General features: G+C 37.7%; 2 protein-coding genes across 7 annotated transcripts; one reads left to right on the top strand and one right to left on the bottom strand.

Annotated features, from left to right (window-relative positions):
• Nucleotides 1-69: 69 nt before the first annotated feature.
• exoc1 (exocyst complex component 1) lies at nt 70-11,901 on the bottom strand. Of its 6 annotated transcripts, XM_044129646.1 has the most exons (21): nt 11,799-11,891; nt 10,439-10,570; nt 10,230-10,360; nt 9,995-10,154; nt 9,689-9,706; nt 8,312-8,499; nt 7,980-8,207; nt 7,756-7,888; nt 7,291-7,400; nt 6,182-6,250; nt 5,503-5,652; nt 4,698-4,806; nt 4,093-4,137; nt 3,618-3,781; nt 2,788-2,901; nt 2,473-2,552; nt 1,420-1,648; nt 1,132-1,315; nt 843-1,042; nt 569-763; nt 70-490 (listed from the first exon to the last, which is right to left on the bottom strand). In XM_044129646.1, the coding sequence occupies exons 2-21, from the start codon at nt 10,560-10,562 to the stop codon at nt 338-340; spliced, it is 2,784 nt and encodes a 927-aa protein (XP_043985581.1). In that variant the 5' UTR covers nt 10,563-10,570; nt 11,799-11,891; the 3' UTR covers nt 70-337. The 6 variants fall into 6 exon arrangements, with proteins under 6 accessions (XP_043985581.1, XP_043985583.1, XP_043985584.1 ...); XM_044129648.1 differs by lacking the exon at nt 4,093-4,137; XM_044129649.1 differs by lacking the exon at nt 6,182-6,250.
• A 10,248-nt stretch (nt 11,902-22,149) lies between these two features.
• nmu (neuromedin U) lies at nt 22,150-26,493 on the top strand. Its single transcript, XM_044128325.1, has 9 exons — nt 22,150-22,339; nt 23,248-23,303; nt 23,379-23,426; nt 23,514-23,567; nt 23,662-23,691; nt 25,333-25,407; nt 26,089-26,142; nt 26,225-26,266; nt 26,358-26,493. Exons 1-8 carry the CDS (start codon nt 22,192-22,194, stop codon nt 26,258-26,260), a joined length of 501 nt encoding a protein of 166 aa, XP_043984260.1. The 5' UTR covers nt 22,150-22,191; the 3' UTR covers nt 26,261-26,266; nt 26,358-26,493.
• Nucleotides 26,494-28,000: the final 1,507 nt, after the last annotated feature.

Genomic DNA, 28,000 nt, shown 5'->3' with positions numbered 1-28,000 from the left:
AAAAAAAAAAAAACAGCGCAGGGTGTATCCTTCTATTTCTATGATGAAACTTTGACAAATCATTTCAGGGAAGCTTCAAGTGCAAATTTATTTTGTACACATTGCATGGTGAAATAAAAATGTGATAAACAATTTAGTGTGTATGGAAGAACTGCTTAAGGAACATACAGGCACACAAGTAGTGCAGCAACATCTGTGTAACCGCTCACTGTACAACTCACTTTTAATAAAACAGTCACTCACGTGAAATGTTCATACTTCAAGCACAATAGTTAATTAATATTCAGCCAAAGTGAGGCAGTAGTGAATCATCAGAGAACAGTTTTCAGCAGGCAAACTAATGGGACTGGGCAATGCTGGAGAAATACTCCAACATGTCCTGGATGGTGAACTCCATGGTGATCCCAGAACCAGGATAACACCTCCCTATCAAACCTTCAAAGTGCTTATACTGACGGATAAACTCATCTTGCATGGAGTGCCACACCACCTGGTGGAGGAGACGAGAAAGTGCAGGATGTTAGAAGTAGCAGGATGGTTGTTAAAATCTCACATGAACATTTCTCACCTGCAGCAAACTTTCCTCCTCACACAGATGTTTGTCCACCTTTTTGTAAAGGTTGTCCAGACCCTTTTTCACCTCCTTTCCGGGATACTCTTTGATGACCTTGCGCAGCTCCTGTTTGTTGAAAGCCAGCTGGTAGCTCACCTCCTCCTCACGTACGCCCTGAGCCACACGCGCCTCAACCCCTTCAAAGAAATGCTGCGAGAGAGACGACACCTTACCCACTGTAACATCTCTGGGCATGTACATCTGTGTAGAACTGGAAGATAATTCTTACATTGAGCTTCTCCAGTGGCTGACCAAGGGAGTTGATTACATAAGACTGCAGGTGGTCTGTGTATTTGTGCTTGGCCTCACGTCTCTCTGCGTCCAGGCAGGAAATCTTTAGGCGCGATAACGTAGAAAAGATGTGGTGGAAGTTTTCCATCATGACGACGTCCCGGGGTGTTTTCTGGCTTTCGCTGGCAACTTTCTCCACTGAAAAGACAGCTAATGTTAGATATTCTGCTTCCAGACATTATAAGGAGATTTTTTTTAATTATTTTAAATGCCACCAGAAGCCTGACCATTCATGAAAACAGCTCTGATAAGCTTCACATAGGCTTTGTCCAGGTCCCCTCTGCGCTCTGCGTTACGGAAGATCGTCTCAGCCAGTTCTGCAAACTCCTCGAATCTTGTGACAAAAGGCAGGATCCCAACTTTGCTTTTCTTCGAAATCTTCACTTCTTCCATCTGTTTAATCTGACCTGACTGTATCAAGAACACAGATTTCAACTTGCTACAGCCATTCAATAAAAAAATAAATAAATGAGAAAAAGACTGGACTGTTCCTGCCTAGGATGGACTTTACTCACAATGCATTTGTCAAAGTTCCTCTTTACGGTGACCAGCACATTTCCCAGGGTGGTGCTGAGGAAAGAGGCTGGATCAACATTCTCAGCGGTCCACACGTGGTGACTCATCTTGACCAGCATGTAGAGAGAGTGGAAGCTGTCGATCTTGTCGCCCAGGGCGATCAGGCTGTTAAGTTCGGGTTCGATGCTCTGGAAGATTTTATTCATCATCAGCCGAACCACGTCTTTCCTTTAAATGGAAAAGTTTGAATTAACTTCACTTGACTTTTTTCCCACCGTTTCAATATGTACATAGTAAAGGGGCAGTGTTATGTATTTTTCAAGCACATAGTGTCATTTTATAGCTCAATAAAGTAACCATGTTACCTTCAATTGTGATAAAAATCCTGTATATATCAAATATGACTTAGAAGAAACTTGAGTTTGTAATTTAACACCTTGGATTTGGGCCTCTGTCTCTTTAAAAAATCCTGCTATCTCTGAAACTCCGCCTTCAGGAAGTCGTCACAACAGCGATCTTCTATTAACGCTTAACCAATGTTTTTAACCAGCACCACACTGAGAAGCAGCTCCTATAATGAGTTCAGCGGATCCGCAGTTCCATTAGCTGTTTGCTAATTGCCTCTGGCTAGTCTGAAGGAGCTGAGTGGGAGAGGTGCAAGGGAGGGCAGCTCTGTGAGGCCTAAGCTCGGAAACTGCAGCTTTAAGGAGAAACTGCGTATGGAAGGTGGAGCTAAGTCCAGCCATGAATGGTTGCCATGCATGAAGGAATCAAAACAACAGTCCAGGTATAATTTTGATGTGGGAATAACATTATAACATGATGTAAAGCTAAAAAAAAAAATTACTTCAAGGGAAGTAATATTTACTTCCCTTGACACATCTTATAACAAATACAAACAAATTAAACAAAATTCTTTGAGAAATATGGAGCAGAAAGAAAAAGAAAGATCTCACTAACTGCCTCCCTGCTACAAAACAACAAAATACATCATGAAATATAATAACAAAGGATTGATGGTATTTTTACTACAAGCATGTCAAAGTACTCACTCAGATGATACGGAGTGTCGGTGGTCAGCCTGGGGAGCCATTCTTGACGGGACGCTTCCATCCGCCTCTTCAGTTTCAGGCTGACAGGACGAGCAGAAATAAAACAATGACAAGTCTTATTAAGCGTCTAGTGACAAGTAATCGAATGCTGCTGTCACTATCGAATGGCAAGATCCGCTACTGCAATATTTTCTGCTTTGAGAGGAGATGCAGGTCCTGGCATGAGACAAAAACGCATGAATGCTGCCGTTGGCTTTAATCAACATCATTCATTTGGATGTATGAGTGGTTTGTCTTGTGTGGTAGCACACGTACCTGTGCGAGAGGCGGCAAAACGGTCTGGTGCTGCTGCAGTTTAAAGAACTTGCTGATGAAGTCTTGTTCTGCGAGACACAGAGGCTCCAGCTCACTGAGGACCTGCTCAAATATCTGCAAAAACAACCACACTCCATTTAATACAAGTACAAAGCAAGACGCAAACAATAAATGAATGACAGAAAGTACACTTCGCTTTTTATTACGTTTTAATCTATGTAAATACTGCCTCACAAATGACAAGTTACTAGTTCACTTAGTCTTTTTTTGTCATTGTTTAGGGCTGCAGATAACAATTATTTTAGTAATCGATTGTACCATCAACTATTCTGATGATTAATTAATTCGATTCAAAAATAGGCACATAATAATGTTAATAACTAGATAGCAAAAAGTGCTTAATTAGATTTATTTTTTCTTTACAGAACTTGATCCAAGTGAAGCAACTGGTGCATTTTTTACTGAATGTACCTTTAGAGTTCTGGGCAGAACATATTTACAGACAGTTTTTTTATTTTTTTATTTATGCAAAACGTATATATTTTTTTGTACAGTTTTGACTTAATCACTGCTCTGAATATTTTTTTATTTCAGCAAACGGCAATTTCTCTAGTCAACTAATTAATCGCTTTCTTAATTAGTTGACAATTCTTTAAAATCATTAATCACAATTTATTTGATTAATCATTTCAGGCCTATTAAATAAATTATGTATTTATGTATCTTCATTTAAACTGCGCTTGTTTAAATAACCTCCAGGAAAAACCAGCTAATCCTCCCCCCACACCCATAAGCTTTTTCTTGTTGTAGACTGAAAAATGCACCATCACCTTATCAAACTTGGTCCTGTCGGCCACATCCAGGTCGGAGGCAGACATGTTGCCCATGTCCAGCAGGGAGGAAGACTGAGATCGGCGGCTGTTGGAGCCTTGAACAGTCAGCTTGTTCAGGCTGGAGGTGGAGCCCGTAAGCTTCCCAGAGCTGCCGTGCAGGCCTGACGCAGCGCGGTCAACACAATATGGAGTAAGTCGGTGTTAAGCAAGAAAAATGTTCAATCTTGAGTGCTACACATTTGTTTTTAAAATGCACAACTCAAGCAGAAATTATTTGAACACAAAGTGTCATTTTGTTGGGTCCTTTTGGCATCAACCACAGAATTAAATTGCATTAAACGACTAAACAGCATCGAGAGGCTTCAACACAAACCAAGCAATTATACTGTGAGGTAATGGATTGTATTAAGTCGCATGCGGTGATTAAAAGCACACATTGTACCAGACAGCTCAATCCAAATCTCATACTTACTTTCCGTTTCCTGTTTGAGCGCACTCTCTTTCCGAGGAAGCGTGGCTGCAGCCGGTTAGAAAGGCAGGCATCAAAGACAGACACAGGTTAGGCTTAAAACATGCAGCATGGGACAGAGGAGGGCTAGGTGTTAGCTGTACCACTTCATGTTAACGCTCACGAACGCTGCAGTAGTTCAGACAAACCTTTAGAAAACAAATTCTTGTTTTCAGAGGCAAAAAAATAGAAGCTAATACAGAGCGCAAGAAGCAGAGATGTACATTTCTGCCAAACGTCAAAGCTCAATCGAGGGTCCTATGCAGATATTAAATATTCAGAGCATGAAAAGAGCCTGTGCAAAGGGAAAAGAAGACATTATTAAAAGATAAAACACAAAGCAAAACTAGCTCCTGGGATGGCAGGTATGAGTCAGTGAAATATACTTTGAAAACAGAACTTATGCGGAAAAAGCTCTAAGAGAGTGAGGCGTAGCTTGTTTCTTTCACATTCATTTGCTGACTAAATGATAAGAAGAGACTTCCACTCACACACAAGTTAATGTACTGCAGAACTGAGGTGTGCTTCATGTCACCATTCAGACTGTGAAGGGAAGTAGAAGCTCTTACCAAACTTCCCCTTTGCTTCCTTGGATGTACCCGCCATCTTTATTTTGGCAACTTCGAAGAAGTCTTTGATTTCCCGCTCGTACAGTCGGTTCATGTAATCGACATAAGTCTGAAAGGAAAAATGTCACTAACTTAATATGCTACAGTTGTACTATATGACATAATAGAGCAAAAATGACAGCTTGACGGTATTTACACAAAACCTGAAAAAAAAGTGTGATCTTAGTGCTTTTATTTCAAGCAGAAATGCAATAGTTATTCATACTGTTGCTAAAATAATATGACAATAAAATAAGAGCTACAATGCTGTTTTGAACATTTATTTAATCTTATTTTATACGTAGACTTCAGTAGATTTAGAATAAGTATCTGAAGGATTTTGCAGTACTTACTATTTTCTCTGATTAAACAGTGGAGAAAATAGTAAAAATCAAGAAGCATGCTAAAAAACATGTTTCCATAATTCAAGGTTTTTAAAACTTTACGTTAAAAAAATAAAACTTTAAGTCAAGTGAGGTATCCAGCTGGACATGCAGACAGGAATGGTTTTCTGTGGTAAGATGAGTCACGGAGTCATGTAGTTATGTAGCTACCATACACATGTCTACCTCATGGAGTAAAATGAATGCTTCCAATCCCATGAGCACTGTAGTAAAAGTTTAACTTTGTGTTGGAAGTATAACGGTTTTGGAAAGTCTCACTGTTATCCTTTTTAAAATGTTCAAAATCATCAAACTGTCGCGTTGCATTTTTTATGCTTATAACCACAATCGACAACATGGGTGTGCTACGAATGTGAACTGACCCTCGACAGGCCTTCGTACTTCTCCCTGTGGGTGTTCTTCAGCCACTCCATCAGCTTGGCGTAGCGCAGCAGGTCCCTGTGGAGGGGGCTGTGTTTGGGCAGGGTCAGTTCTGCCGTGTTCTGAGACAAGGTGGAGCTCTGATCGTGCCCCTGAGGAAAGGATCAGGAAAAAACAAACAAAAACACCCAGTTAAAAGGGTAAATCCTCATTTTTTAGACCCATTTTACCCTCACGCCGATTGCTTTTAATCCCAAACTTTTGGACTCATAACTTTCCAAGTGTTTAACTCTAATGGGCCTCATCTCTGCTTCTATCTATTAGCATTTTTGTTCTACATTGTTTTTCACTGCCGGACATGCACACGGAGCATTAAACAGGCATAGCATTTTATGACATGAGCTCATCGCAAGTAAGCTAATGTGAGCACCCAAACATGAAAAGTCCTCAGCCAAGTCAGTTGGTAAGGGGGGAGGAAAATGGGTCGAGCCTCTTTAGCTTTGAGATCAGATGGGAGATGTTAAGGAGTTAGAAAAACACCCCATGCAACAGCCGATGTTCTGTGGAGGGGAAAGCCTGGAATCTCATGGAAACTGGAGTGGATTGTGAGGCGGAAAACATTAGCAAGAGGAGGACAAGTGGGGCGGGGGTGAGAGGTGGGGTTGCCGTGAGGGTACTCACTGGAAGTGACAGACAGGAAGACCTATAATACTGAGGGATGGTCATTTTGAAGTAACTGAAGTGGTTGAACTGACACAGAGACAGAGAGCAGAGTGGGATGATTCAAAGTGAGCAAAACACAGAGTCAAGAACAGGCTGGAAAAAAAACACAGGAAGCTCAGGAAGAGCGTGCTCGCTAAACAGGAAGTTTATGAGCAGCGGAGGAGAGCCTGGAAACAGAGGAGCTGGGGTGGGTCTGTGGTTTCACGGCTCAAACACACACAGGGTGGATGTGGGGGAAACCACAAAGTTTTAAACTTTTATTCCCACAATTTTGCTAATAGCTATGTTTGCTTTTGTGTTTAAATGTGTCAAAGAAAGAAGAAAGGAATGCATTTGAAGTTATATTTTGGGATTGTCAGGTCTACTGTGAAATGCCTTCAAGAAGTATCCATAACATTTAATTTTTCACATATTGCCACATTATAACCAAAAACTTTTATGTGATAAACCAAAACAAAGTTGTGTAAGATCACAAACAGGAAGTAAAATCATACATGTTTCTCAATATGTTTTTCAAATAAAAATCTGAAAGTTGAGCTTTGCATTTCTAGTAAATTCCTTAAACCTAAAAGTTTTTAAATATTTGTTAAAAATGTCACTTGTTGTCCAGTGCTAACTAGAAACAACCAATCGCGGCCAGAAGGCAGGTCTTAGTGCTGTTAATCTCCTCCTGTATGGCGCTGCTCATCCCAGCAGCACCATCTGAACACAGATCATCTATGAACATCAATTTTCAGGACCAAATATCAGATTTTCATTTGTAAAAAGCTTTTGAAAACAGTTATTTGGTCTATCACAAAAAATGTTAACAAAATACACTAAAACTTGTAGTGGTGATGTGATATTTTTAAAGGTCATGTCCTCATCAGGTATTTTTTACATAACCTGCAGGTTTATTTCCCAATTCCCTTTCTTTGCCTGTCAGACTAGATTTTACAAAAATATCACAAAATAAAACCTGAATTTAAAGGAATAAATCTGAGTAGTCACATCATGTGCACCATTTACTAAATGTCAATCGACAGAACGCTCTGATGGCGATGTCAAAATGACACTGAGGCTGTTACCTGGTGAACAAACACATTATTGAGATGATTGGTGAGGCGACGAGCAAAAGTATCTCTCAGCTCAGCAAACAGCTTCTGCTGCTGGTTAACGGCCGCCAGCTGCTCATGGCCTGGAGGAAGAAAATACCAAAAATTACAACTGATTACATAAAAACAAATCGACAACTAAACCGGATGTAATTAGCAATAAATCAATTAATCGCATGATAAATTAAAACGAGTACCATAATTTTACTTTGTATAATTGACTTTCCTCCTGGTTATTTATTCTGGATGTTTAAAATGTTTTCCAGTTTCAGTCTTAAATGTTTAACAGGTAAAATGTTTAATGAAGGAAAAACTGTCTGAAACAACAATATTACCGTTTATCACAATGACTTCTGGAGCAATTTTCCACCCAGAAATTGTTAACACGACAGACGTAACAATCACTAGATGATTTTCTAATGTTTAATGGTCACTGACCTGGCCGTAGAGCCACATTCATGCACTGCAGCAGAGCTTCAGAGGCACTGATGCACGCCTCTATACCTCTAGGCGACGTCAGGTCTCCCTCCTGCAAGGCCCTGATGTGTCCCTTTGACAAGTCCATGTAGTTCTGCAAAAGGACAATCGGATTTCTCCATTAAAACACTTAACAACTTTAGGTCAGAGGGGAAAAAATAAAACAAAACAATAAAACGCCTCACCACTAAAAACTGGATCTCGTCCAGCAGCTTGCCGTTGTTGGTGTTGCTGATCTGAATGAGGCGGTTGCTCTGAGAGATCTGGTCCATCTGGTCCTTGACGCTCTGCAGCATCTCCTCGTAGCTGCTCAGCTTCCCCTCGATGGTGTCCACCTCGGCCAGAGCCTCGTCCAGGAGCTGCATCAGGATGTTCACCTGCTTCTCCGATGCCATGATGGACTGAATGTTGGCCTTGGAGTAAAAAGAGATACGACTCAGTAAAGAAAACCAACAAACAAACAAACATTATTCTGGATTTTTGTGTCAAGACTCTACCAGGAAGTCCCTTTGCTCACCCCGTCTAAAACCTGCAGCTCCTTGAAGAGCTTCTCTGCGAAAGCTTCCGCGTTGGAGACGGCGAACTCGCACATCTCCATCATGCTCTCGATGTCCTGCTCCTCACGTGCGCTGAGCTCCTGGTACTCTTCCAGAGCGTCTTCGTCACCGCCTGCAACGCTCTGACTCTCACCGCTCGGCACCGACTCTAAAAAAAAAACAAAACAAAAAAAAAAAAACGCTTGTGAAACAAAAGAAACATGAAATCCAAAGGAAAACGGAGCAAATTTTATTAAATTGGGTATTTTGGGAGTTGTACGTTTCAAATTTCTATACAGCAAAACCACAATAAAGGTCATTTTGAGTAGAAGGAGGTGCTATTCTGATGGATTTTTTGTTTTAACCAGACTGTGGCTTGGTTGGATATTTTCCCAACCACTGATGAAAATGTAGGGTTAAGGAGAAAGCAAAATTTGGTAGTAGCATGAAGAAAGATTGAAAAAGTTCTCATAGCTTTTAAACTCTTCCACGTTTTTGTCACTTTACAACCACAAACTTCAATATATTTTATCTTGATTTCATGCAATAGAGCAACAAAGAGTAGAAAATGATACAGCACCTACTTTGTTATTAACATTACGAAATAAAAACAAAAGCATGCACTTATTGGAGAAGTGACTCCAACTGGAAATCTGAAACTACATGTTTACAGATGCTCTGCATCCAGTCGGACTGAGCTTGAGATATTTCAAGAAAAATCAGCAAATATTTCAGTCTTCAAAATTGCTAAGGTAACAAAAACATATCCCAGTAAATATGAATCTACAATAAGGTGTTGAGAAAGTGGAGTTTCTCAACACTAAAGTATTAAGATGTAATGAACTATACCTTTTTTTTTTTAAATTTTGAAAACCATGTTTGTTCTTTTTGCTTCCATTTCAAAAATCATGCTCTACTTTGTGTTTGTCACTAAATTCCCAATAAAATGCAGTAAAGTTTGTGGTGGCAATGAGACAAATCAAGGGAAAGTTTAAGTCCTACGAATGTTTTTGGCAAGGCACTTTATACACTCAAATATTAAACTGAAAAAAAGGCAGGATAAATTAAACATACAATGCATGAAACCACTAAAGGTTCTAATAATTAAGGTGAAATAGCAAAAAAAAAAAAGGCCGAAAGTAATTAAAAATGAATTTTTTTATATAAAAAATTTAAATAAAAAAATAAAAATAAAATAAGAATAAACAAAAATGAAATAAAAGCCTTCCATGTTTAGTTACACAGTTCACATTACTGGAGCTATAAGACGGTGAGGGTCTCTGATGAGGATGATGGTTTGACGTTATGAAGAATACAGTGGAAAGAAATGAGGAAGGGGGAAATTTAGTCCTACCAACCTTCCGCTTTAGGAAGTTCTGGCCAGAGAAGTTTAAGAGGAAAAAAGTGAGAATAAAGAAGAATTTAACATGTAAAGTAAACATAAATTGAGACACAAGGAAGATTTATTAAGCATGCTACAAATAAAGAAACTCAACCATAATCCAGAAAAGTTGTCCCCTTTTGTTAAAACTGAAGAGGCAGACTGAATTTTAACTTAAAGCAATCATCTTGGGAGAAAGATGCAACTTTAAAGAAATATAACTCATTTCACAAAAAGGGGAATGCCGTCCCAGCGATGGCTGATAATAGAGTGGCTAACAAACCTTCAAGAAGCTGAGAACTGACATTGACAAACTCCATCTTCTTCCTCAGATAACGCTGGTTCAGCTTCCAAATACAGGAAATGAAGGAGTTCTTCTCTGCTGTGCTGCTAGCCAACCACTTGTAGACCTTCTCGAAATGGAGATCAAACTCAGGATTCTCCTGAAACGTAATACAAAGCGCGTTACGTCTGACTCCATGACATTTGAGCACAGTAGGACGAGAGCAGAATCTGACCTTGCTTGCATCTTTAGCATCCACTACTGTCAGGTCTCGGAGTTCCCACGTCTGCTGCCTCTTGTAGAAGTCGCCTTTGTCAGATTTTTTCACTTTAACCACTTTAACTTGTACAGGCCTCTCCGTGGTGACTGGAAGAACATGTTTGATTTATTATAAACATGTAGTATCGCTTATATTAATTCATTACTCACAGATGGTTCTCGTACCTGTGGCACACAGGAAGCAGTTTTTCTTTTTCTTTCCTGCCTTGCAGACGTTTACTATCCCGAGGAGACGCTCATCGTTGGGCGTGAAGATGTCCCTCTGGAGAGCGTGCTTGATGGCTGTCATGGTGGATGCTGTCATACAGAAGAAAAAAATCCTTACTAGGAACCACTGTGTCCATCAATACAACCCCTCGAGTTTTATACACAACACATGCAGCTGATTGGCCCTGAGGAGTAAAACATAGCAATAACACAGCAATAATGACACAAAGCGAAGGAGAAACCAAAGGACGGAGTAGTAAACACACACACACATCAAAACTTTAATGTGTTATTATTAGAAATAATCAACAAATTAATCGGCCTGAGATCAGTTTTGAACAATCTGTCGGAAAGTCAAATGCTAATGATGTTGAGGTTTTCTCCTCATAATTGTTAACGCATGAGTGAGGACGATTTTGCATTAGCTTTATTTTCTGATTGATTGCAACTATTACTTCATAGCTTCCCATTTCTTTTCTGTGAAATCCTTAGAAGTAACGTCAAAACCAGAACCTCTCAAATCAGTCTTGGCCAGTAAAAGCCTGACCGCTTCATCTTTAAAGGGTATGTTTCACATCGTAATAAAAGGGCTTAGAATGTTAGAACATAGATTACCAAAAACGGATTGTATTCAATTCAATAACATCTTTTTAATCCTTAAGGAAAACCGGTGGTGTAGTTATTGTCCTGCTTGTGTTGCATTGGATCTGAACATGCTATCTTGCTGAATAACTGCGCTCTATTTTGCATGCATTCTTCTTTGCACAGTGAGCCACGAATGCAGTCCCCAGAAAGGAGTCAACCTTCTTTATTAGTTTGTCCAGCTTTTTTAAGCCACTGGCTCTGATGTTGCTTCCCCACCCACTCCAATGTTTTGTTCTCTTCTTGAATACAGGAAATTATCTGCTAAAAATACTAGTTAGTTAGGGATTAACTGAATGTATCTTTCTTTAGGAATTTGGTACTTTTCCGCTACCTTGTATTATGTTGTTATCAGAAAAAAGCTCAGCCCACATGTACAACAAAGCAACAAGTAATAAAAAACCTACAAAAAATAAGATAATTCAAAACCTGTTTAGATTCGCTTTTAGCACAAGAGCTCGACTAATAACAAAAACTCAGCTCCTGTTTTCTCTGCTAATGTTTCGGGTTAGCTCTACTGAGCTAACAGCGCTTAGCATCAGCTGCGCACCTTGCAGATATAGAGCAAAAAGCACGTCGACCTAAACGACAGAGTAACTACAGTCCCTTCAAATTTGTCGAGCAAAATACTATATTTCAGACCTTTTAAAGAATAAAAACTAAACGCAATGGTTACCTTAGTTTCTATCAACCCACCAGCCCTTCAAAGCACCGCCCTCTCACTTCCTGGTTGTCGAGCTGAGCCGTCACGTGACGCCCTCAAATCCAAAACCACTCCCACTGACACCTTCCTTCCATATCTTTACTTAACAAATAATAACTACGGGCTAAGAAAAAACGTGTTTGTCTTTGTATTAACCAATGATTCTTAAGGATGATACTAAGATTCTAATTTCAGAGGGCATCGTTTCTAATCTTGTCCAGCAAAACAGCTTTTACATAATATTAAACATTCTCTTCTTTTATTGGCAGGAGCTTCTTGGTATTAGCAACAAAAACAGCTAAACAATATATAAAATCATTGGTGCTCCAGTTTCAGCAGCCCCTATAATTGCAGTAAAATAACTGTGACTAAACCATGTTGCTGTCAATTGATACCATACCAGCTTCATTTATAAAGTACTTTGAACACCCGCAAGATCAAAGTGCTGTACAAAAAAAGTAATAAAAAAGCAGACCCATACCCACTTGCCCAAACTTTGTCATATCTACAGTGAGAGCAATAATGAAAAAAAGGCAAAATGAATGAGACTGGATCAGAGCATGTTCGTCTTGTTTTGATTGGTTATTAAAGCCTAAGAAGTTAAGCATGGATTAACATACAGGCAGAATTTTGGTAAAGCATAATTTAATCCAATCAGCAAAGAAAACATACAGAGCAGACTAATGAAAATAAATAATTGAACATGGTCACATTAAATCCTTCTTTCAGGACATCATTCATGCAACATTCTGCTTCTTTCTTCAGGTGAATAAAGTTTTACATTTCTGTGTCAAATCTGGGATTTCCTGATGTTGATAAGTAATCATATGACATAAAGCCCACGCTACATCAAACTAACATGATCTTTTCACAACACCAGGTGGCATTGTTAGTCCACTAAAGTGTTAATATTTCCAGAAATAGTTTGGTTTATTCCCTGCTACATGTCTGCGTATGTGTGCTGTTGATGTTCAACCTTTACATCATGTTTTCTAGATATGATGTATGTCTAAAATGCTAAAGTTGTTCCAAGTTTGTTTCAAAGTCCACAGGACAGGAAGAGTCAACCAAGTGTCAACACATTGAGTCAGACGTGAGATGTAGATGGAAATAAGGGATTAACCAGTGATCTGCACTCAATGCCTTGAGGTGCAACTTCTGTGTTTGAGGTTATTGTGCAGAGACATTGTTGGATTTCCCAGCTGCTCAATGTGTCATGCTCTGTCACGAATAGTTAAAGTCACGGTTTCGTCCTGGGTGTGATGCTGGCTTATGAACTAGGTACCACTGTGGAAATATTTCAAAACAGGAAAGTATTTATTCTTTACTTGCCATGTAGAGTGATCTTAGATGTCCACGCTGCAACTACAAAGATCATGCATTAATAATCCAAGCACAATAGCATCACTGAAGTGTCAAAAGGTCTCTTTGGCATCTTTTAGCTTTAATGTGCTCCATTTATTTTCCCCCACTCCTCTGGGATGTTGAACCATAATGCAATTCATATAAGTTGTAAGTTTCACCTACATCACATGCCGCCTGGTAACTGATTTATGGTGTTAATATTCAGGTAATAGGATAGGATTTCAAATCCACAGACTGTAGCCCAACACATACATAAACATACACATGCATTATCTTGAACAGATATGAAAGTAAGTTGTTCTCTGCAAAGCTAATAAAAAGAAATCAAAAAAGGCAACAGCTGCATCCGTTTTGGATTTCATGTCCAAATGATGTCAATTTGTTTTTCCTAATAAAAGATGAACAAATGATAATTTCCAGCCTGGAGAAATACAGAACATCATGAATTACTATTTAGAAGTTCCTAGAAGCCTAAAACATTTCAGAACTTATTTTATTGGTAACAATTTATGTTTTTCACAGTGAAAATGAGGCACTATTTTAACTTTTAGTTTATTTAATAATAAAAAAAACCTCATGCTTGAAATATTTGTTTTTGATAAAATTTCCGGTGGCACAATTGTTATTGTGGAGGGTTGTTTAAAAAGGCCTCTTCTTTTCAGCTCACCTCAGTGGATTTAGGGTCAGGTATGGAAGAAAGTTGATTTTGTATTTGGTGAAACCCTTCTGTGCTGGTTTAGCCATTATTTTGGGGGGAAAATAGGGCATTTAAGAGAGCTAATAATGACCCAATGTCCTGATTTGTCAAAGGGTTCATAGTGCCATGCACTCACACAATGTTTCAGTGGAAGAGAAATCCGGCCCACAGCATCACAGTTCCTCTAACAAGCCTGCCAATGGGGATGTGATGCTTTTCCACATATTCATACCAAGCCCACCATTAGTGTTTGTTGGTAAAAAGCTCAATCTTAGACTCATCCAAACAAACAGCTCTGATGCATTATTCCATTTAAAAACTCCATAATTTGTGAAGTTTGCAAAATATTGCTCCAAAATATTTAGTTGGCATGTAGATAGTGTCTAATTATTTTCTATTTCCCCCATCTTCTCACATCTTCCTATGGTAAGATGAACAAATGTTAATTTCCCAGAGAAATAGAAATCACCACAAATTTCTATTTGGAAGTTCCCAGAAACTCTGATCGCTTCCGGAAAGTTAAGTTTAACAATTTCAAAACCTACCTCACTTCAATTCAATTTATAGAAATTGTGCAAAAATTCTTCCCTAATGTGGGATTTTTTTGTTGTTTTTGTTTTTGTTTCAAACAACAAATACATTTTTAAAAGGGATCAGTGTCCGATTAGGTTAGTACAATAAAAGCAATAAATGTGACTTACCCTTACAACAAACTTTTCCACCTGTGTCTGAGAAATAAACATCTAAACAAGCACTGCATTTCTTCGCAGTGTCCAATAGCGATTATGTGTCGACAGTGACATTCTGAAACGCAAGAAAATGACAACGCAAAAAACCCCAACAACCTTCAGACAAACTGTCTGTTGACTGGTGGAGCGAGGCAAACAGAGCAGCTCTAGCAGGTCAGAGGTTTCCTCTCTGAACAAACCTGTCGTATCACTGGGCCAGTAGAGCGACGAGAGTCCCAGTAACCTGCATACCAGGTGACATGTGACACATGAACAAAAGAGCATTTCACTGATGTGCTGCAGCATCAGGGGGAGACGATTACATCTGTATAATCTACATTTGACATTCATCCCGGTGATTAAAGGCAGATAGCATTTTCTAATTTTGCTTGGAATCAGAAACATTGGAGTTGCTATCTGGGTGGCATTTTCTGCAGCCTTTAGTAAGCTGGAATAAGAGATCATCGATGCTGTTTTAGACTTGATCTGTTGGATTTTCTGCACCTGTGTGGATATAAGAGCTTCTGCATGTAGGTTACGACAAAATAAACAGTGAGGTAAAGATGTATTTGCAACATAGATGTTTCAGATCAAACAAATTTCAATGAGAAAATGAAAACAGCACGTTCAAATTGATGATTTTAATCAATAAAGTGGAAGAATATAACCCAAAGCAGCCTTGTGTGACAATATACTTAGAAAAATTATATAATGAATTTAACAGCAATTAACTCTATTTTTGGGTGAATGTTATCCATCTCACCCAGGCCTAATTACTGCCAGACCTGAAAAGTAAAGAAATCACTTAAACAGAACCTGGAAGACCTGAATGATGAATTCGGCTTTCTATCAGAACATCCTAGAGAACAACGTCAGACAAACGCTTAGTGACCTTTAATAGTAAATTATGTCTAACCACTGCAATACTTGCCTAACTACAACTTTGAAGACTCATGACAGCCAGCTCTGCCTTGGTAATCACTCCAGGGTAAAAAATAAATAAGTAAATAAATCTAAAACCACACTAGTTATATAAAATAAAATAAGTTTACACAGCCTGCTTTCTGAGCCAAAAGGGTAAATAAAACAATTATAACATTTTTGAATTGATATCTGAGCGAGAGACAAGAGGAAGAGAAATCAAAGAATTAGATCAGAAATATTGTTTATTATGAAGCAAATTGTTTGATATTCTTTAACGGCACATTCAAACAATGCTTAATTTCTCCTCAAAAGTGATTTGTCTAAAGGCAGTTTATGTAAACGTGCATGCCTTTACAATGTGATAGAGTTAAAGAACAAAACTGGTGTAAGACCAGTTTTGTTGCTGATTCTACAAAGACAGATGGAAAAACTCTCGCCAGTCTGTGCTGGAGAGTTTTTTCTCTCCACTGTCACTACATGCATGCTCAGTATGAGGGATTGCTGTAAAGTCCAGGAGGAGTAAATGCTCCTGGAATCTAATCTGATTAATAACCTGAACTCAATGGACTGTGTGATAAGTAGAATCAACTCCCATGTATGTGTGATTGAAATGAACTGTGATTGACATGCTGTGAATTGGTGCTCTACAAATAAACTGAATTGAATTGAAGACAATAGTCTGTTTCATCCAAGGTGTACCATGTTGGTAGCAGTATGTCACCATCATCTCTAAAAGCTAGGTCAAACTGGCCCAACATCCTTTGATTCAGCACTGGAGATAGCTTCTTTTGACATCTTCTGAGAAAAACAGATCTCTCTCTTTCTACGATATGTTTCAACAGACGAAATTCTATTTCAAGGAGGTATAAAAGTGGATCTGCCACTAACCTGTCCATGACATTTAGTAGAAGACATACATTTGCTCGAAGAGTCCATAATATGTATATCTTTGGGAGTGTTGTTACTATTAGTGATACAAATCCCATGACTTAAAAAAAATTATTTAAATTATTTAAATCCAAATTTTTTGTCAATGGACCCATCAGTCTTTGCAAAAAGTTACTGGGGCAAAAAGATAATCATTTGCTCACAGCAGAAATGCATGCATTAGAGATGGGGTTATTTGTTATGTTGATGATTTTTATTTTCTCTTCCCTCAGCAGAACTATGTGGAGTGTCTGCATTGGTCGTTTGGTGTTGCCACTCATTAACAGCGCTGTTCAGTGTGTTTTAGCATCATCATCAGCTGTAACAGTTCTGTCATAATCTATAGTCACTCATTTCATAATGACTTTTTTATATTATAACGGCTTTTTAGTGATGGAGGGGAATCTTATTTATCTTTACATTTACATGAACTTCTTCAATTTTTCTATTGTTCTATGAGATATATATATATATATATATATATATATATATATATATATATATATATATATATATATATATATATATATATATATAAATCTTTATTGCATTATTGACTGTAAATATCTGGCAATTTTTGCAGGGCCTTTCATTTATTGGTATTTCCTAGTTTGAATGTTCTGGTCCTAAAACTCCCACGTGTGATTTAATAACAAACGTTTTTCATCTAAAATAACAAGTGTATTCACAAACAGTACACTACATGAAAGGTATTGAAAATAAGTGACAGTACAACTTACTAATGATTATATTGTACTTTACAGGTAAAGCTTCTGATCATCGGTGATCTGGCTGGATGGCAGCCTCCCTTCTGTCTGTCTGCCGTAACTTCACCACCATCATGGTGTGGAATTGTGTCTGAATTGGAAAATGACTGATTGTAGAGTAAACTGCTCTGCAGTCCTCAGACTTGCTAAATCACTATACAAGTGCAGGACATCTACCATGACCTTCCACCTGAATGCCCCGCTCATTTCTCTCTTGGCATCCAACTGAGCACATAAAACATTTTTCATCGCTCCAACATCATCAGGCAATAGTTTGCTACTCACAAAAAGATGTTGATTGAGTTTTTCTCACCCTGCTCTTCAATCTTTAACACCAGTGAGTATTTTTTCTCACCATGGAGATGGAAAGCATAGGAAGACTGAATTGTTATTCCTACAAAACTGCATGCACTGTTTTCCATTAGGAGATTGTCTTATGTTCCGGTTTCTACGTTAGTTTTTTTCTGCAGTGCTGTATTTTCATTTCTGTATCGCAATGACATGGTATGTCACAAATTAAAAGCATAAATGTGACTCTTGTTCAATCTCTTACTATTGATCTCTCAAAATTACAATTTACAGTATTTGTCATCAAAACCTTAGCCTTACTTTACCACAGAATATCCCTCCAGACTGCTCTGCCATATTGACAACATGACTAATCAATCTGACTGTCATATCCTTACACAATGAAACACGGGCATGTCATACTGAGGCACTGACATGTTTTATGACTCAGACATTTAGATGTTGAGAAATACATTTATTATTTTGCAAATGTTGAGTATGAGCCAGAAAATGAGACTGAGAAGCAACTGAAAAAAACTATAATTAACAACCAAGAAGAACTCAATAAAGCTCTAGAACAATGAGCTTATTCTATAAAAGTAACCACTATTTATGAAAATAAATCTGTACCAGGTTAAGACAGAAGAAATGCAGCCCTTCAGTTAATTGTCTGCGCTCACCTCTAATGCAACATGTGTTGAACACGTCTGTAACGCTGCAAAAATTTTATAATATTCAGCAAAACTGGTGCCACATAAATCACAGCATGAAATCACTCTGTGTTAATGTCCATTAACTCATGATGCACAGAGAGATAACTAATCACATAAACAGGAAATCATAGCACACTGCAGTATTCAGAGCCTTCAGTTTCTAAGTGACTGAAGGCTCTGAATACTGCCTGCGTAAAGAATACTGCCTGTATTCTTTACACATGCAGTAGGTTATTAAAACATTCTTTTGATGGTCATAAATCACCAAATTTGGATAAGCTTGTCCTAGATCTCGATGAAAGCCGAATTTGATTGTAGCGGGAAAGAATCAAGAAGAACAAATTGCTGTCAAATTTGCTGCATTGTGCAGATTATATTTATTAGTGTGTGAGGACGTTGATAGTGTTGACTGCTGTCATCCGTTTAGGAGACGAAACAAACTTGCAAACATGAGAAAAAAGAAAGTAATACAAACAGAAAGGCTTTGTATTAAAGGTCCCAACTTCCATCTTTCACAATAATAGACTAAATAATATTTTACTTTTTAGTGAACATGTTTCATATGACACAAACTATAAATATGTATGTAAAGGAATTTTTTTTTTAAACAAAATAATTAGCAGCATATTGGTGACATAATTCGGCTGCTTCTGGTCAAAGTGGTTTTTCTTGATTTGGAAAAACAATAAAGAAGAAGGCATGGGAAATTTCACAAAGTTAACAAATGTTGTTGGGAGGAGGATGTGGCTTGTTAATGAGTTACTCATCCTGCTCATTTTCCAATCATGAACATCATGGATGTGTTTTGGTGGATCTGACTCTGGATCTGAACTGATGACATTATGTCAATCAGTTGATTGAATCCTGAAGCCATTTTGAACAGTCTGCAGAAAACAGTCGGCCTTCTAAGTGTTTGTGCCACATTTTAGCAAACTACCATGAATGGATTATTATTGCTTCAACAAAAATATGACAAACGGTTTAAGTTGTAATTTGAATATAATATCTGAAACAACATGCACCTGTTGGGAAAATCTCAGGATTCCTCCAACTTGCATTCAATACAATCCACAAAGTGACTGAATGCTACAGATTTGGACTGCAGCCGATTTTTCTCCAGTATCTGTGATGTTGCCATGCAGCTTGAAGTCTTTTCAGCCGAGTAATTAATTTAAATGTACAGCAGCTACACTAGTGGAAATAGTTTACAGCTTCATTTCTAAACTTGTGAATGTTCATAATGAGGGATGTTAAAATCCGGAAGTCAAAAGAAGATAATTTCCCCATAAACCAGCTGTGACTTGCTTACCATCATAGCATTTCTGACTAAGGAGTTTAAAAAACGATAATCAAAAGAGTTGTTCATGAATGAAGCAGCACTGGAAGAGAGCTGGAGAGAGCCGGCAGTTTTTTTTCTCAAAATGAAAATAAAAATAGCAAGAATGAATGTACAAAAGTACAATGGCTTCTATGACTGTTCAGTGCACAAAACTCACTCCTGAAGGAACAAGACTGTTTTACACTTCACTACGTGTGTAGAAGTTGTCATTACCATAAAAGGACTAAGTCGTTCAAATTTTAACTCATGTTATTGTTTATAAACTAATTTGTAGTGATCTCTTCTTATGTGTGGATTACTTAGAGTTTTCCATTGTGTTTGAAAATGATTTCAACAGAAATTGAAGAGAGAGAAAAAGAAACAGTCAAATAAACTAAATTTGACATTTCATTGTTAAGCCTTTTTTTCAATTTCCAGGCTTCGAAAATAATATTTAAATAATTTAGAAATAATTCATCCTCATTCAGTGATTAATTCTAAGGCTAATAATGGGTATTTGGCTTCGGTTGTGTTGCATAGGTTTATTACTGGTTCCCATCTTTGAAAGAGGATTAGAAACAGATCACAGTCAAGCCCGTAATCTGTGTTGTGGTTTCAAGGTGTAATAGTGTCTCAATCACACATAAATAACCTTCCCATTGAAAGCCACCTTCTTGGTTTTAATTATTCAATAAATTAATAACAATATGAATCTAATTACAGCAGTGTATGTAAATGCCAAACAACTTTACAACAACTTAACTCTCCAAAGGTCATGACATTTCAAGTGTTATCCAGGATGATGGACCAAATGATTGTCTCTCCATGAACCTTCAGGAAGCAGCAACCACGCTGTAAGATGACGCCAACAAACATTTCCTTTACTTTATGATTTCATGTATCTGGCAACCAATCTGTGAAAAGCTAGTGTCTCGTTAAGCCGTTAACAGTGAGCAGGTTATGTCCTGCACACTGACCCACTGTTTGATATTAATTTATGACAGAGAGATTAGTGTAGGAGGATGACAAGGGTGGAGATGAACGTGATGTTTGATTGAGATGCTCAGCTCTAACTAAAGCTAATATGGGAGGAGGACTTCTTGGCAGTTTTCCTCAATCAACTGTATCCTGTTTTTATATTTTAAACTTTTATGCTTGCTTTAGCCAAAACAGATTTCTCTTTCCATGGAGGCAATGAAATAAGTTGGTCAAAATGGTTTAATAGCTTCATAAGTAAAACTGACAACACACCTTATTGTGTGAGTGCCTTGTCTCAGCACAAGGTACTCATTGTACCTTGTGCTGAGACAAGGTACAATGAGTGCAAAATTCTCCTGGAACATACACATTTTATCCAGTAAATCTGGGAGCATTTACGTCTCCTTCTTACATATATCATATATCCCACATCTCCTCTTCATGGGACTTTATAAAATCCTAAATCCCTTGTATTCGTCAAGCAGTAAACTTAATCCACCTTACTTTGTATTCATCTATCAATTTATCCTATTTCCATTATCTTTTATTGCACGGGTACACCTACACGGTGGTGTAATTTTTTTCCTAAATATATATAATTATGTTTTCTGATTTATCGTAAAAGATCCTGACAAAAAGAGCTACTTTAGAGTGTCTCTGCTTTCATGCATGGCTTCACAAAGGCCAACAAATTACCTGAGTGCTGAGACAAGGTAATTCCTTAATGACTGATAATGAGTCTCTATACAATGAAGTAATTTAAATATATTACAAGTTTAACAAAAGTATAATGCGATTAGATTTTTTTTATAGTTGTTTGGTGGTCAGACCTAAAAACGGGAGGGCCATTACTTTTCTGAAACAGCACTACAGTAAGTCCTGAGCTTCAATAATGTAATTGTTACCTCACAACTTTGACATAGTATGTTTAGTTGAGTATGAGTTTGGGTTGAGTCGTTTACCTGAGTGAGTCTCACTTTTTGGCTGCAGAGCAATGATTTTTTGCTTTCTTCTCTATAGTTTTGACTGGAATGGTGGTGATGGTATAACGGGTTATCCAGCTGTCCTGCAGCAAAACGCAGAGCTTGAAAATCCTCTGAAAGAAGCAAATTTATACACCTGAATGTCAAAATACTAACACTCGGCCTACTTTTGTAGTATAAGAAGCAGTAAAGTCACACAAAAATAAGAATTAAACGCACAATTGACAACCCAGTATGCCATTTATCTGAGTTTAGAGATAAGTGGCACACAGTAGGAAAATATATCTTGCGCACTTATTTTAAAATAATACCACTAGCTACTATCAAGCTCCCGACATTAGGACTTTTAACAGTGGCAACGTGACACCAAAATCATTTTTTGTAAGTATATATTAACTTTTCTGACCCCTTACAGCTTTCTATTTACTCACTATTTTGTCCTAATTCACCTCCTTGTTCGGAGAAGCATTTTCATCGCCAACTTGTTGATTCAACCTCATAACTTAACACGCGCGCAGCACGGGGCTCCCTTCCCAGTGACGCAGCCACGTTCCCCTGTGGAGGGTGCGGGGCGCGCGAGCCTTCATATTTCCCTGACGCCAGACAAAAAGTGTCAGAAGAGCTTGAAGTGGGAGGAAAAAAACACAACAGCGAAGAAAGGCCACTCAGAGGAGGGAGATGAAGACCTTCAGTAGCCAAAGCCAGCCTGAGCAGCGCGGAGCCCTCTGCACCCTGCACAGCCTCAGCAGCGGCGCCATGAGTCCCCTCAGCACGGCCAGCATCACCCTGGCAGTCCTGTTCATCCTCACCATACCAGCCTCTACAAGTAGGTTGACAAATATTTTTATTTTTGACACGCAAAAATTTTGTTTTGTTTTTTTCATGATTTTTGTTACAGAAATCAAATTAACACCTCCAAACTTTTCAATTTATGTGATAATGATTACTTTTATAGTATCTATCTATCTATCTATCTATCTATCTATCTATCTATCTATCTATCTATCTATCTATCTATCTATCTATCTATCTATCTATCTATCTATCTATCTATCTATCTATCTATCTATCTATCTATCTATCTATCTATCTATCTATCTATCTATCTATCTATCTATCTATCTATCTATCTATCTATCTATCTATCTATCTATCTATCTATCTATCTATCTATCTATCTATCTATCTATCTATCTATCTATCCAAGACAAGACAGTGTCTCTGTTTGTGTTTACTCACTGACAGGAAATCAAAAATGACTGAAGGGAGTACAGATGTGCACTGACACTTTATCGTGTCTTATCAAACTGACCTTTGAGTGTGTTTGTATTATTTAAGGTCAATGTCAACACAGGGCATTTTTTTGTCTATAGATACACAAAATCTATAGAGTAGTAGCAATAGAGTAGTTATTGCTATTTTTTAATATAAAGATCTTTTTTTTTTTTTTGTCAAAGCAGACATAATTTTGCGCCCTGTTGGTACAATCTCCCTCTATGTTTGACTGTGAAGCTCTTAACCTGCTAATGGACCTTCACTGCAATCATGTCTAAACATACAGGAAAAAATGTTGATTATTCCTACTCTAACTGCGTCCACAAAGCTCTAATGCAGCTGTTTAGCTGGTTCAGTAAGACCCATACTGTCGTGTTTTGGATCAAAACACTGTAATGATGCAGACTCTTTGGCTTAAGTGTGAACTGGGTGTTTTCATGTTGTTCTGTGAAATTAAAGGTGCCCCAGTCAGTCTTCAGCAGGTCTCAACAGACCAAAGGCAGCTACTTCGTCAGGTAGACTTTACTTTATTGTATTCTCAATCGGTTTTCTCTTTGCAGTCCCCCAACATCGTTTGTGCTTCTCCACAGATAGACGCTGTTTGCTCATCCTACCTTTCTGCAGACCTGAAGTACTGGGTGAGTGAGCTACGAAACAGCTTGCTCAGTTTAGAGGGAAATATCACATTAAAATAATTTCTGACAGCCGCCATATTTACTTTCCAGACATCAGATGTCATAGGAGAACTCTGTATCTTGATGTTGGTTCAGAAGTCGAAGGTATCTTACATCATTTGCTGGCTTTCCGTCGTCTCTAAATGCTTGGTTGTGCTGTTATGTATCTTCACCAGTAATCTGATTTATGCATTTTTAGGAGCTGAGAGTTCAAGAAAACAGTAAAAGAGTGAGTTAATTTTTGTTCTTCCTTAATGGAATTTATTTTATTTAGAAATATGTTGGCTGTTAGTTTGCATGTGAGATTTTTTTTTCTCCTGATGTTCGACGTCCTGTGCTGCATGTGCAGTTTTTACTTCACTATTCCAGACCTCAAGGCTATCTCTTGTCACAGGGGGTGGTAAATTAAAAAAAATAATAGTGAATAAAACTGCACTTCCACAGTGTGTTGCTTGATAGAACAAAAACAACTTTATATGGGGCCTGCATCAATTTAAAAAAAACTCAAAAAAACCCTGAACTGGATATTGCTTTACTGAAATTGATAACAGCAACAGGTAATTTGCGTATTATTTCCCCAGAGCACGCATAATTTCTATAAAGAAATAGCTGCAGAATGTATGGTGACACGAGCACAGTACCAATATGCACAGAATGCTAATTAAATCCTCTCACAAAGCTTTCCTCCCTTCATGAGTGTGATGCAGGTTGGACACCATTTTGTTCAGGAAGGCAGCACCACAGCTTCAAAAAAGTCAAGTTCCTTGAATAACTGCCTACATCTTCAGGACAGGAACGAACCTTGCAGCCAATCTGGGTTTGAGTCCTGACCTGGGTTCTTCTTTGCATGTTCTCCATTGGTTCTCACAGGCTAACCCTTCATCCCCAACATCCCCCATGATCCTGCAGGCATAGACAATGAATGGATGAAAAGCTTTAAGGCCCTTTATATGATTTATTTTACATTTATTTAGCTACAGCATAATTTCTAACATCAATATCGATTAGAGTTAAAAAAAAAAAAACATTTGAAGCGGGAATTCAACAAATTGCAATAAAAATAAATAAATAAAAGAAAGAAAGGAGATTTTTGAAAAAGAAAAACACAAAAAATTAAATATGGGATGCATTATTTAAATAGCTGCATAAAGTCATATGCATCTATTTCAGCTTTTATTCATGTTATCATTAGTGTTTGCCAGGAAGTAGTTGGCAAAACACAGTCTCACATCTGATTGGTTAACCTGCTCTACAAGTCAGCTTTAGCCTAATCATCTTTTATCACAGCAGTTTTCGCCAATCCCCTGATTTTGATAGCTAACGCTTACAGAAAGTATTACATTACATTACAGTTCAATAGTTTGATCAATTTGAATAAAAAAACCCCCATAGAAAATAAGTTTGTGCTGTTTTAGCCATAGAGTGAATTTAAGTGTTTAATTATTTCCACAATTCTTGTTTTTTGACACATCTATGTATTTTGTGTTTCTTTTCATAAATATCCATTTAGTCAGTTGCAGCACTTAAGGCCTCCCATAGTTCAGTTGCTTTAGATACACATATTTATTCACATTGAGAGAGAATTGAGAGAAAAAAAAAACAATAAGTCAGATCTTGAAAATTTACACATTCACTTACCTCCTTTTAATAAACATAAGTATGAAGTTATGAAACCTCAAATAGAGCATGAGGTCTTCCCTGCAGACTTGACTGCAGACCTGAAGCATCTGCATTTCTGTGTTGCACACTTTTCTATACAGACAAAAAAAAATTGTGTACATTCCATGGTGTCTTCTCTTTTCCACTGTTGTTGATGTTTGCATGTCTGCCTCTTTACGCGCGTGTGTGTGTGTGTGTGTGTGTTTGTCAGAACTCTCAGTTGCACCCTCTTCTGCATCTCGTTTCTCAGCTCCATCCCAGAAGAGAGAGAGGACTCGTAATGAGCGTATGTACCACTCACATCACTTAATTTTTATTTTATTGCAAATAAAATAAAATAAAATCGGATACCTTTCTTCTTTAGAAGAAATTGAGAAATACTTTGTGTTCTGAATGCAGAAATCAAATGCAACCACAGATGCAAACTGCTCTATTTGCTCGACCTCTCAACACATCTTGCCCTAAATTTCTTAAAAATGTGAACATTTTCTTTAAAAGTAGGTGTGTTATGTTTTAGATGATAACTTAGAGCTGCAGCACGCACAGCCAGCAGATGCTGATACCGAAGCACAGATGCTTCATTCTGATGTGGACTTAAATGCCTTTTCCTGGTCCTTAGCTCAAGTCATGTCATGTCATGTCAAGTCATGTCATGTCAGTAATGTTCAGCCTGCATTAGTCGTGTTTTCCAAGCTGAGAGTAATTATGGTCTAAAAACGAGTGCTGCTGGAAAAGGGAACACATCCCTATTTGCTTTCAAACAAAGCAGATAGAAAGCAAATGTGGACGAGGAACGTGGACACTGTTTGCTTTGGAGTGACTGTTTAAGTGGGTATATGCCATTTCCTCTGCTAGTGGAGAAACAATGTTTTCTACGTCAACAAAATCCATCATCATTTTGTGCAGAAGGTTAAATCCTGCTGTTTTTTTTGTTTTGTTTTTTTTTTGTGTGTGTGTGTCTATTCAGGCTGAACTCCAGGGACCTGGCGGAATTGAAAGCAGAGGCTACTTCCTCTATCGGGTATGTTTGCGTCAGGTAGTGACAGGAAGTAAAAGGTGCACATTAAATAACAGAAATTATAAGGTTCTCTTTGCTCTTATAGCCACGAAATGGAAAACGGTCTTTGGAATATGAATAAAAAAAGGTAACATCGCAAATAATGTATGTCAGAAGTTTTACCTATGATGATTTCTTTTTTAAATTATGACCTGATTCTGTGCGTGAATATGCTGCAGAATCTCCACCTGCGGGTTTACAGAGACACGGACCCGCGCTGCACGATGACTGAGTGATCCGGACGCCTGCCACTGCTCTTTGACTCTGCTGTACATTGATGTTTGAAACTATACAATGAATACCAATTAAACTATCATTCATTTGTCCAGATTTTATTTTGTGTGATTGATTCATTTAGGTTGTTCAGGTTTGAGTCGTTACATGTTATTCCAGCATCAGTCTTTGTATTCGGAACAAGTTGGAGGAAAATACACAAAGCTATACACTTTAGTATAAAAGTATTTTGGTATTGAATTGTTTAGAGTCTCTTCTCCTTTAGCTAAATAGTTTCTTTTGTGTGATTTAACATTATTTGCAGAATTTGTAAGTTAAATATGCAGTTATTATTTCCAGCAGTAGATGCCGCCATTGTTCCACTATCAATGTGTGTTATATTTACAGTATAAGAGTGCTTAATGGTGAGATTGGCTAAAATTATTCAACCCCCTTAAATATAATTCTTCATAAATGCCCACATGTATGAATCAGGGTTGTTTTCAGACAATCGAGGACTTTGTTAGTTGTATTTGCCGTGCTTTAGATAGTACACCTCAAATACCTGACATGTTAGCATTTCACTAAATACAGCTTGAAGCAGAAAGTTAGATGTTTAAGGAACAGTGACTATGTCGCTTGGATGTGGCTGTTGTCTCATATTTAGTAATAGCATTTTTACTTTTTGGGGAACGTCTTTAAAATGAGTCTATGAAAAACCCAACAATCTGAATGTAAAGAAGGTGTGGCAGAAAATAACATCTTTAATGTTATTTAAGAATTATGATTTCATTTTTTTTAAATGACCTACAAGGAAACAATAATTTTATGGTTTTCTTCTTCAAAATCTGAAATGAATGTTTTTTTTTTTTGTTTTGTTTGTTTGTTTGAGTGTTTGCTTTGGGGCTCGGGAGGTGATGGCGCTAATTGCCAGTTCGTATGTATGAGCTAAATACCTAAAAACCACTGCGATGTGGTTCACATAAGTATTGTTTTTTAGCCACAAAAATAAAATTTTTTTAGTCATTTCCTTTTGGTGGATTATACTGGTTTGCCTTGGAGGCATCCAATGAAGGAAACAAACCAGGATGCTAATGAAAGTTTAATAATTTATATTAAAAATTAGAGCTGTGGTCACTGGACAATGCGGAAAAAAGTTTTCTTGGGTGTGTGGTGTCCTGAAGATATACGCCCTACGCTGCCATCTACTGGCCAACTACTGTAAGTCCAGTTAGGCATTAAAAATGTCCTATCAGTTTGGTTCTGAGACTATCACAATGAATCATCTGTTCATTAAAGTGGACATCACTTGTCATATTTTAACGTTATTTCCAGTACTGTGACTATGCTGCAATTGAAAATGCTTTTCTGCTGTGAAAATAAATACTTTCTGTTAGTCTTTCCAACTAAAACAACATATTTTGAAGTTCAATTAATATATTACACTTAGTATTTCTGCATTTTGTAAGGCTGAAGTGCAGCAGATGACTAAAAGAGTATCATGCATCATAGTGGAACTAATATCTAGAAAAAGTCATTAATATCTCTCTGAAAATGAAGGACTGGGATATAAAGTGCCTTATAAAATCACCATTTCATCTTTAGGTCA

Source organism: Gambusia affinis, linkage group LG10 (genome assembly GCF_019740435.1).
Source record: "Gambusia affinis linkage group LG10, SWU_Gaff_1.0, whole genome shotgun sequence".
Taxonomy (NCBI): Eukaryota; Metazoa; Chordata; class Actinopteri; order Cyprinodontiformes; family Poeciliidae; genus Gambusia; species Gambusia affinis.
This window is presented reverse-complemented; position numbering and strand designations above follow the sequence as displayed.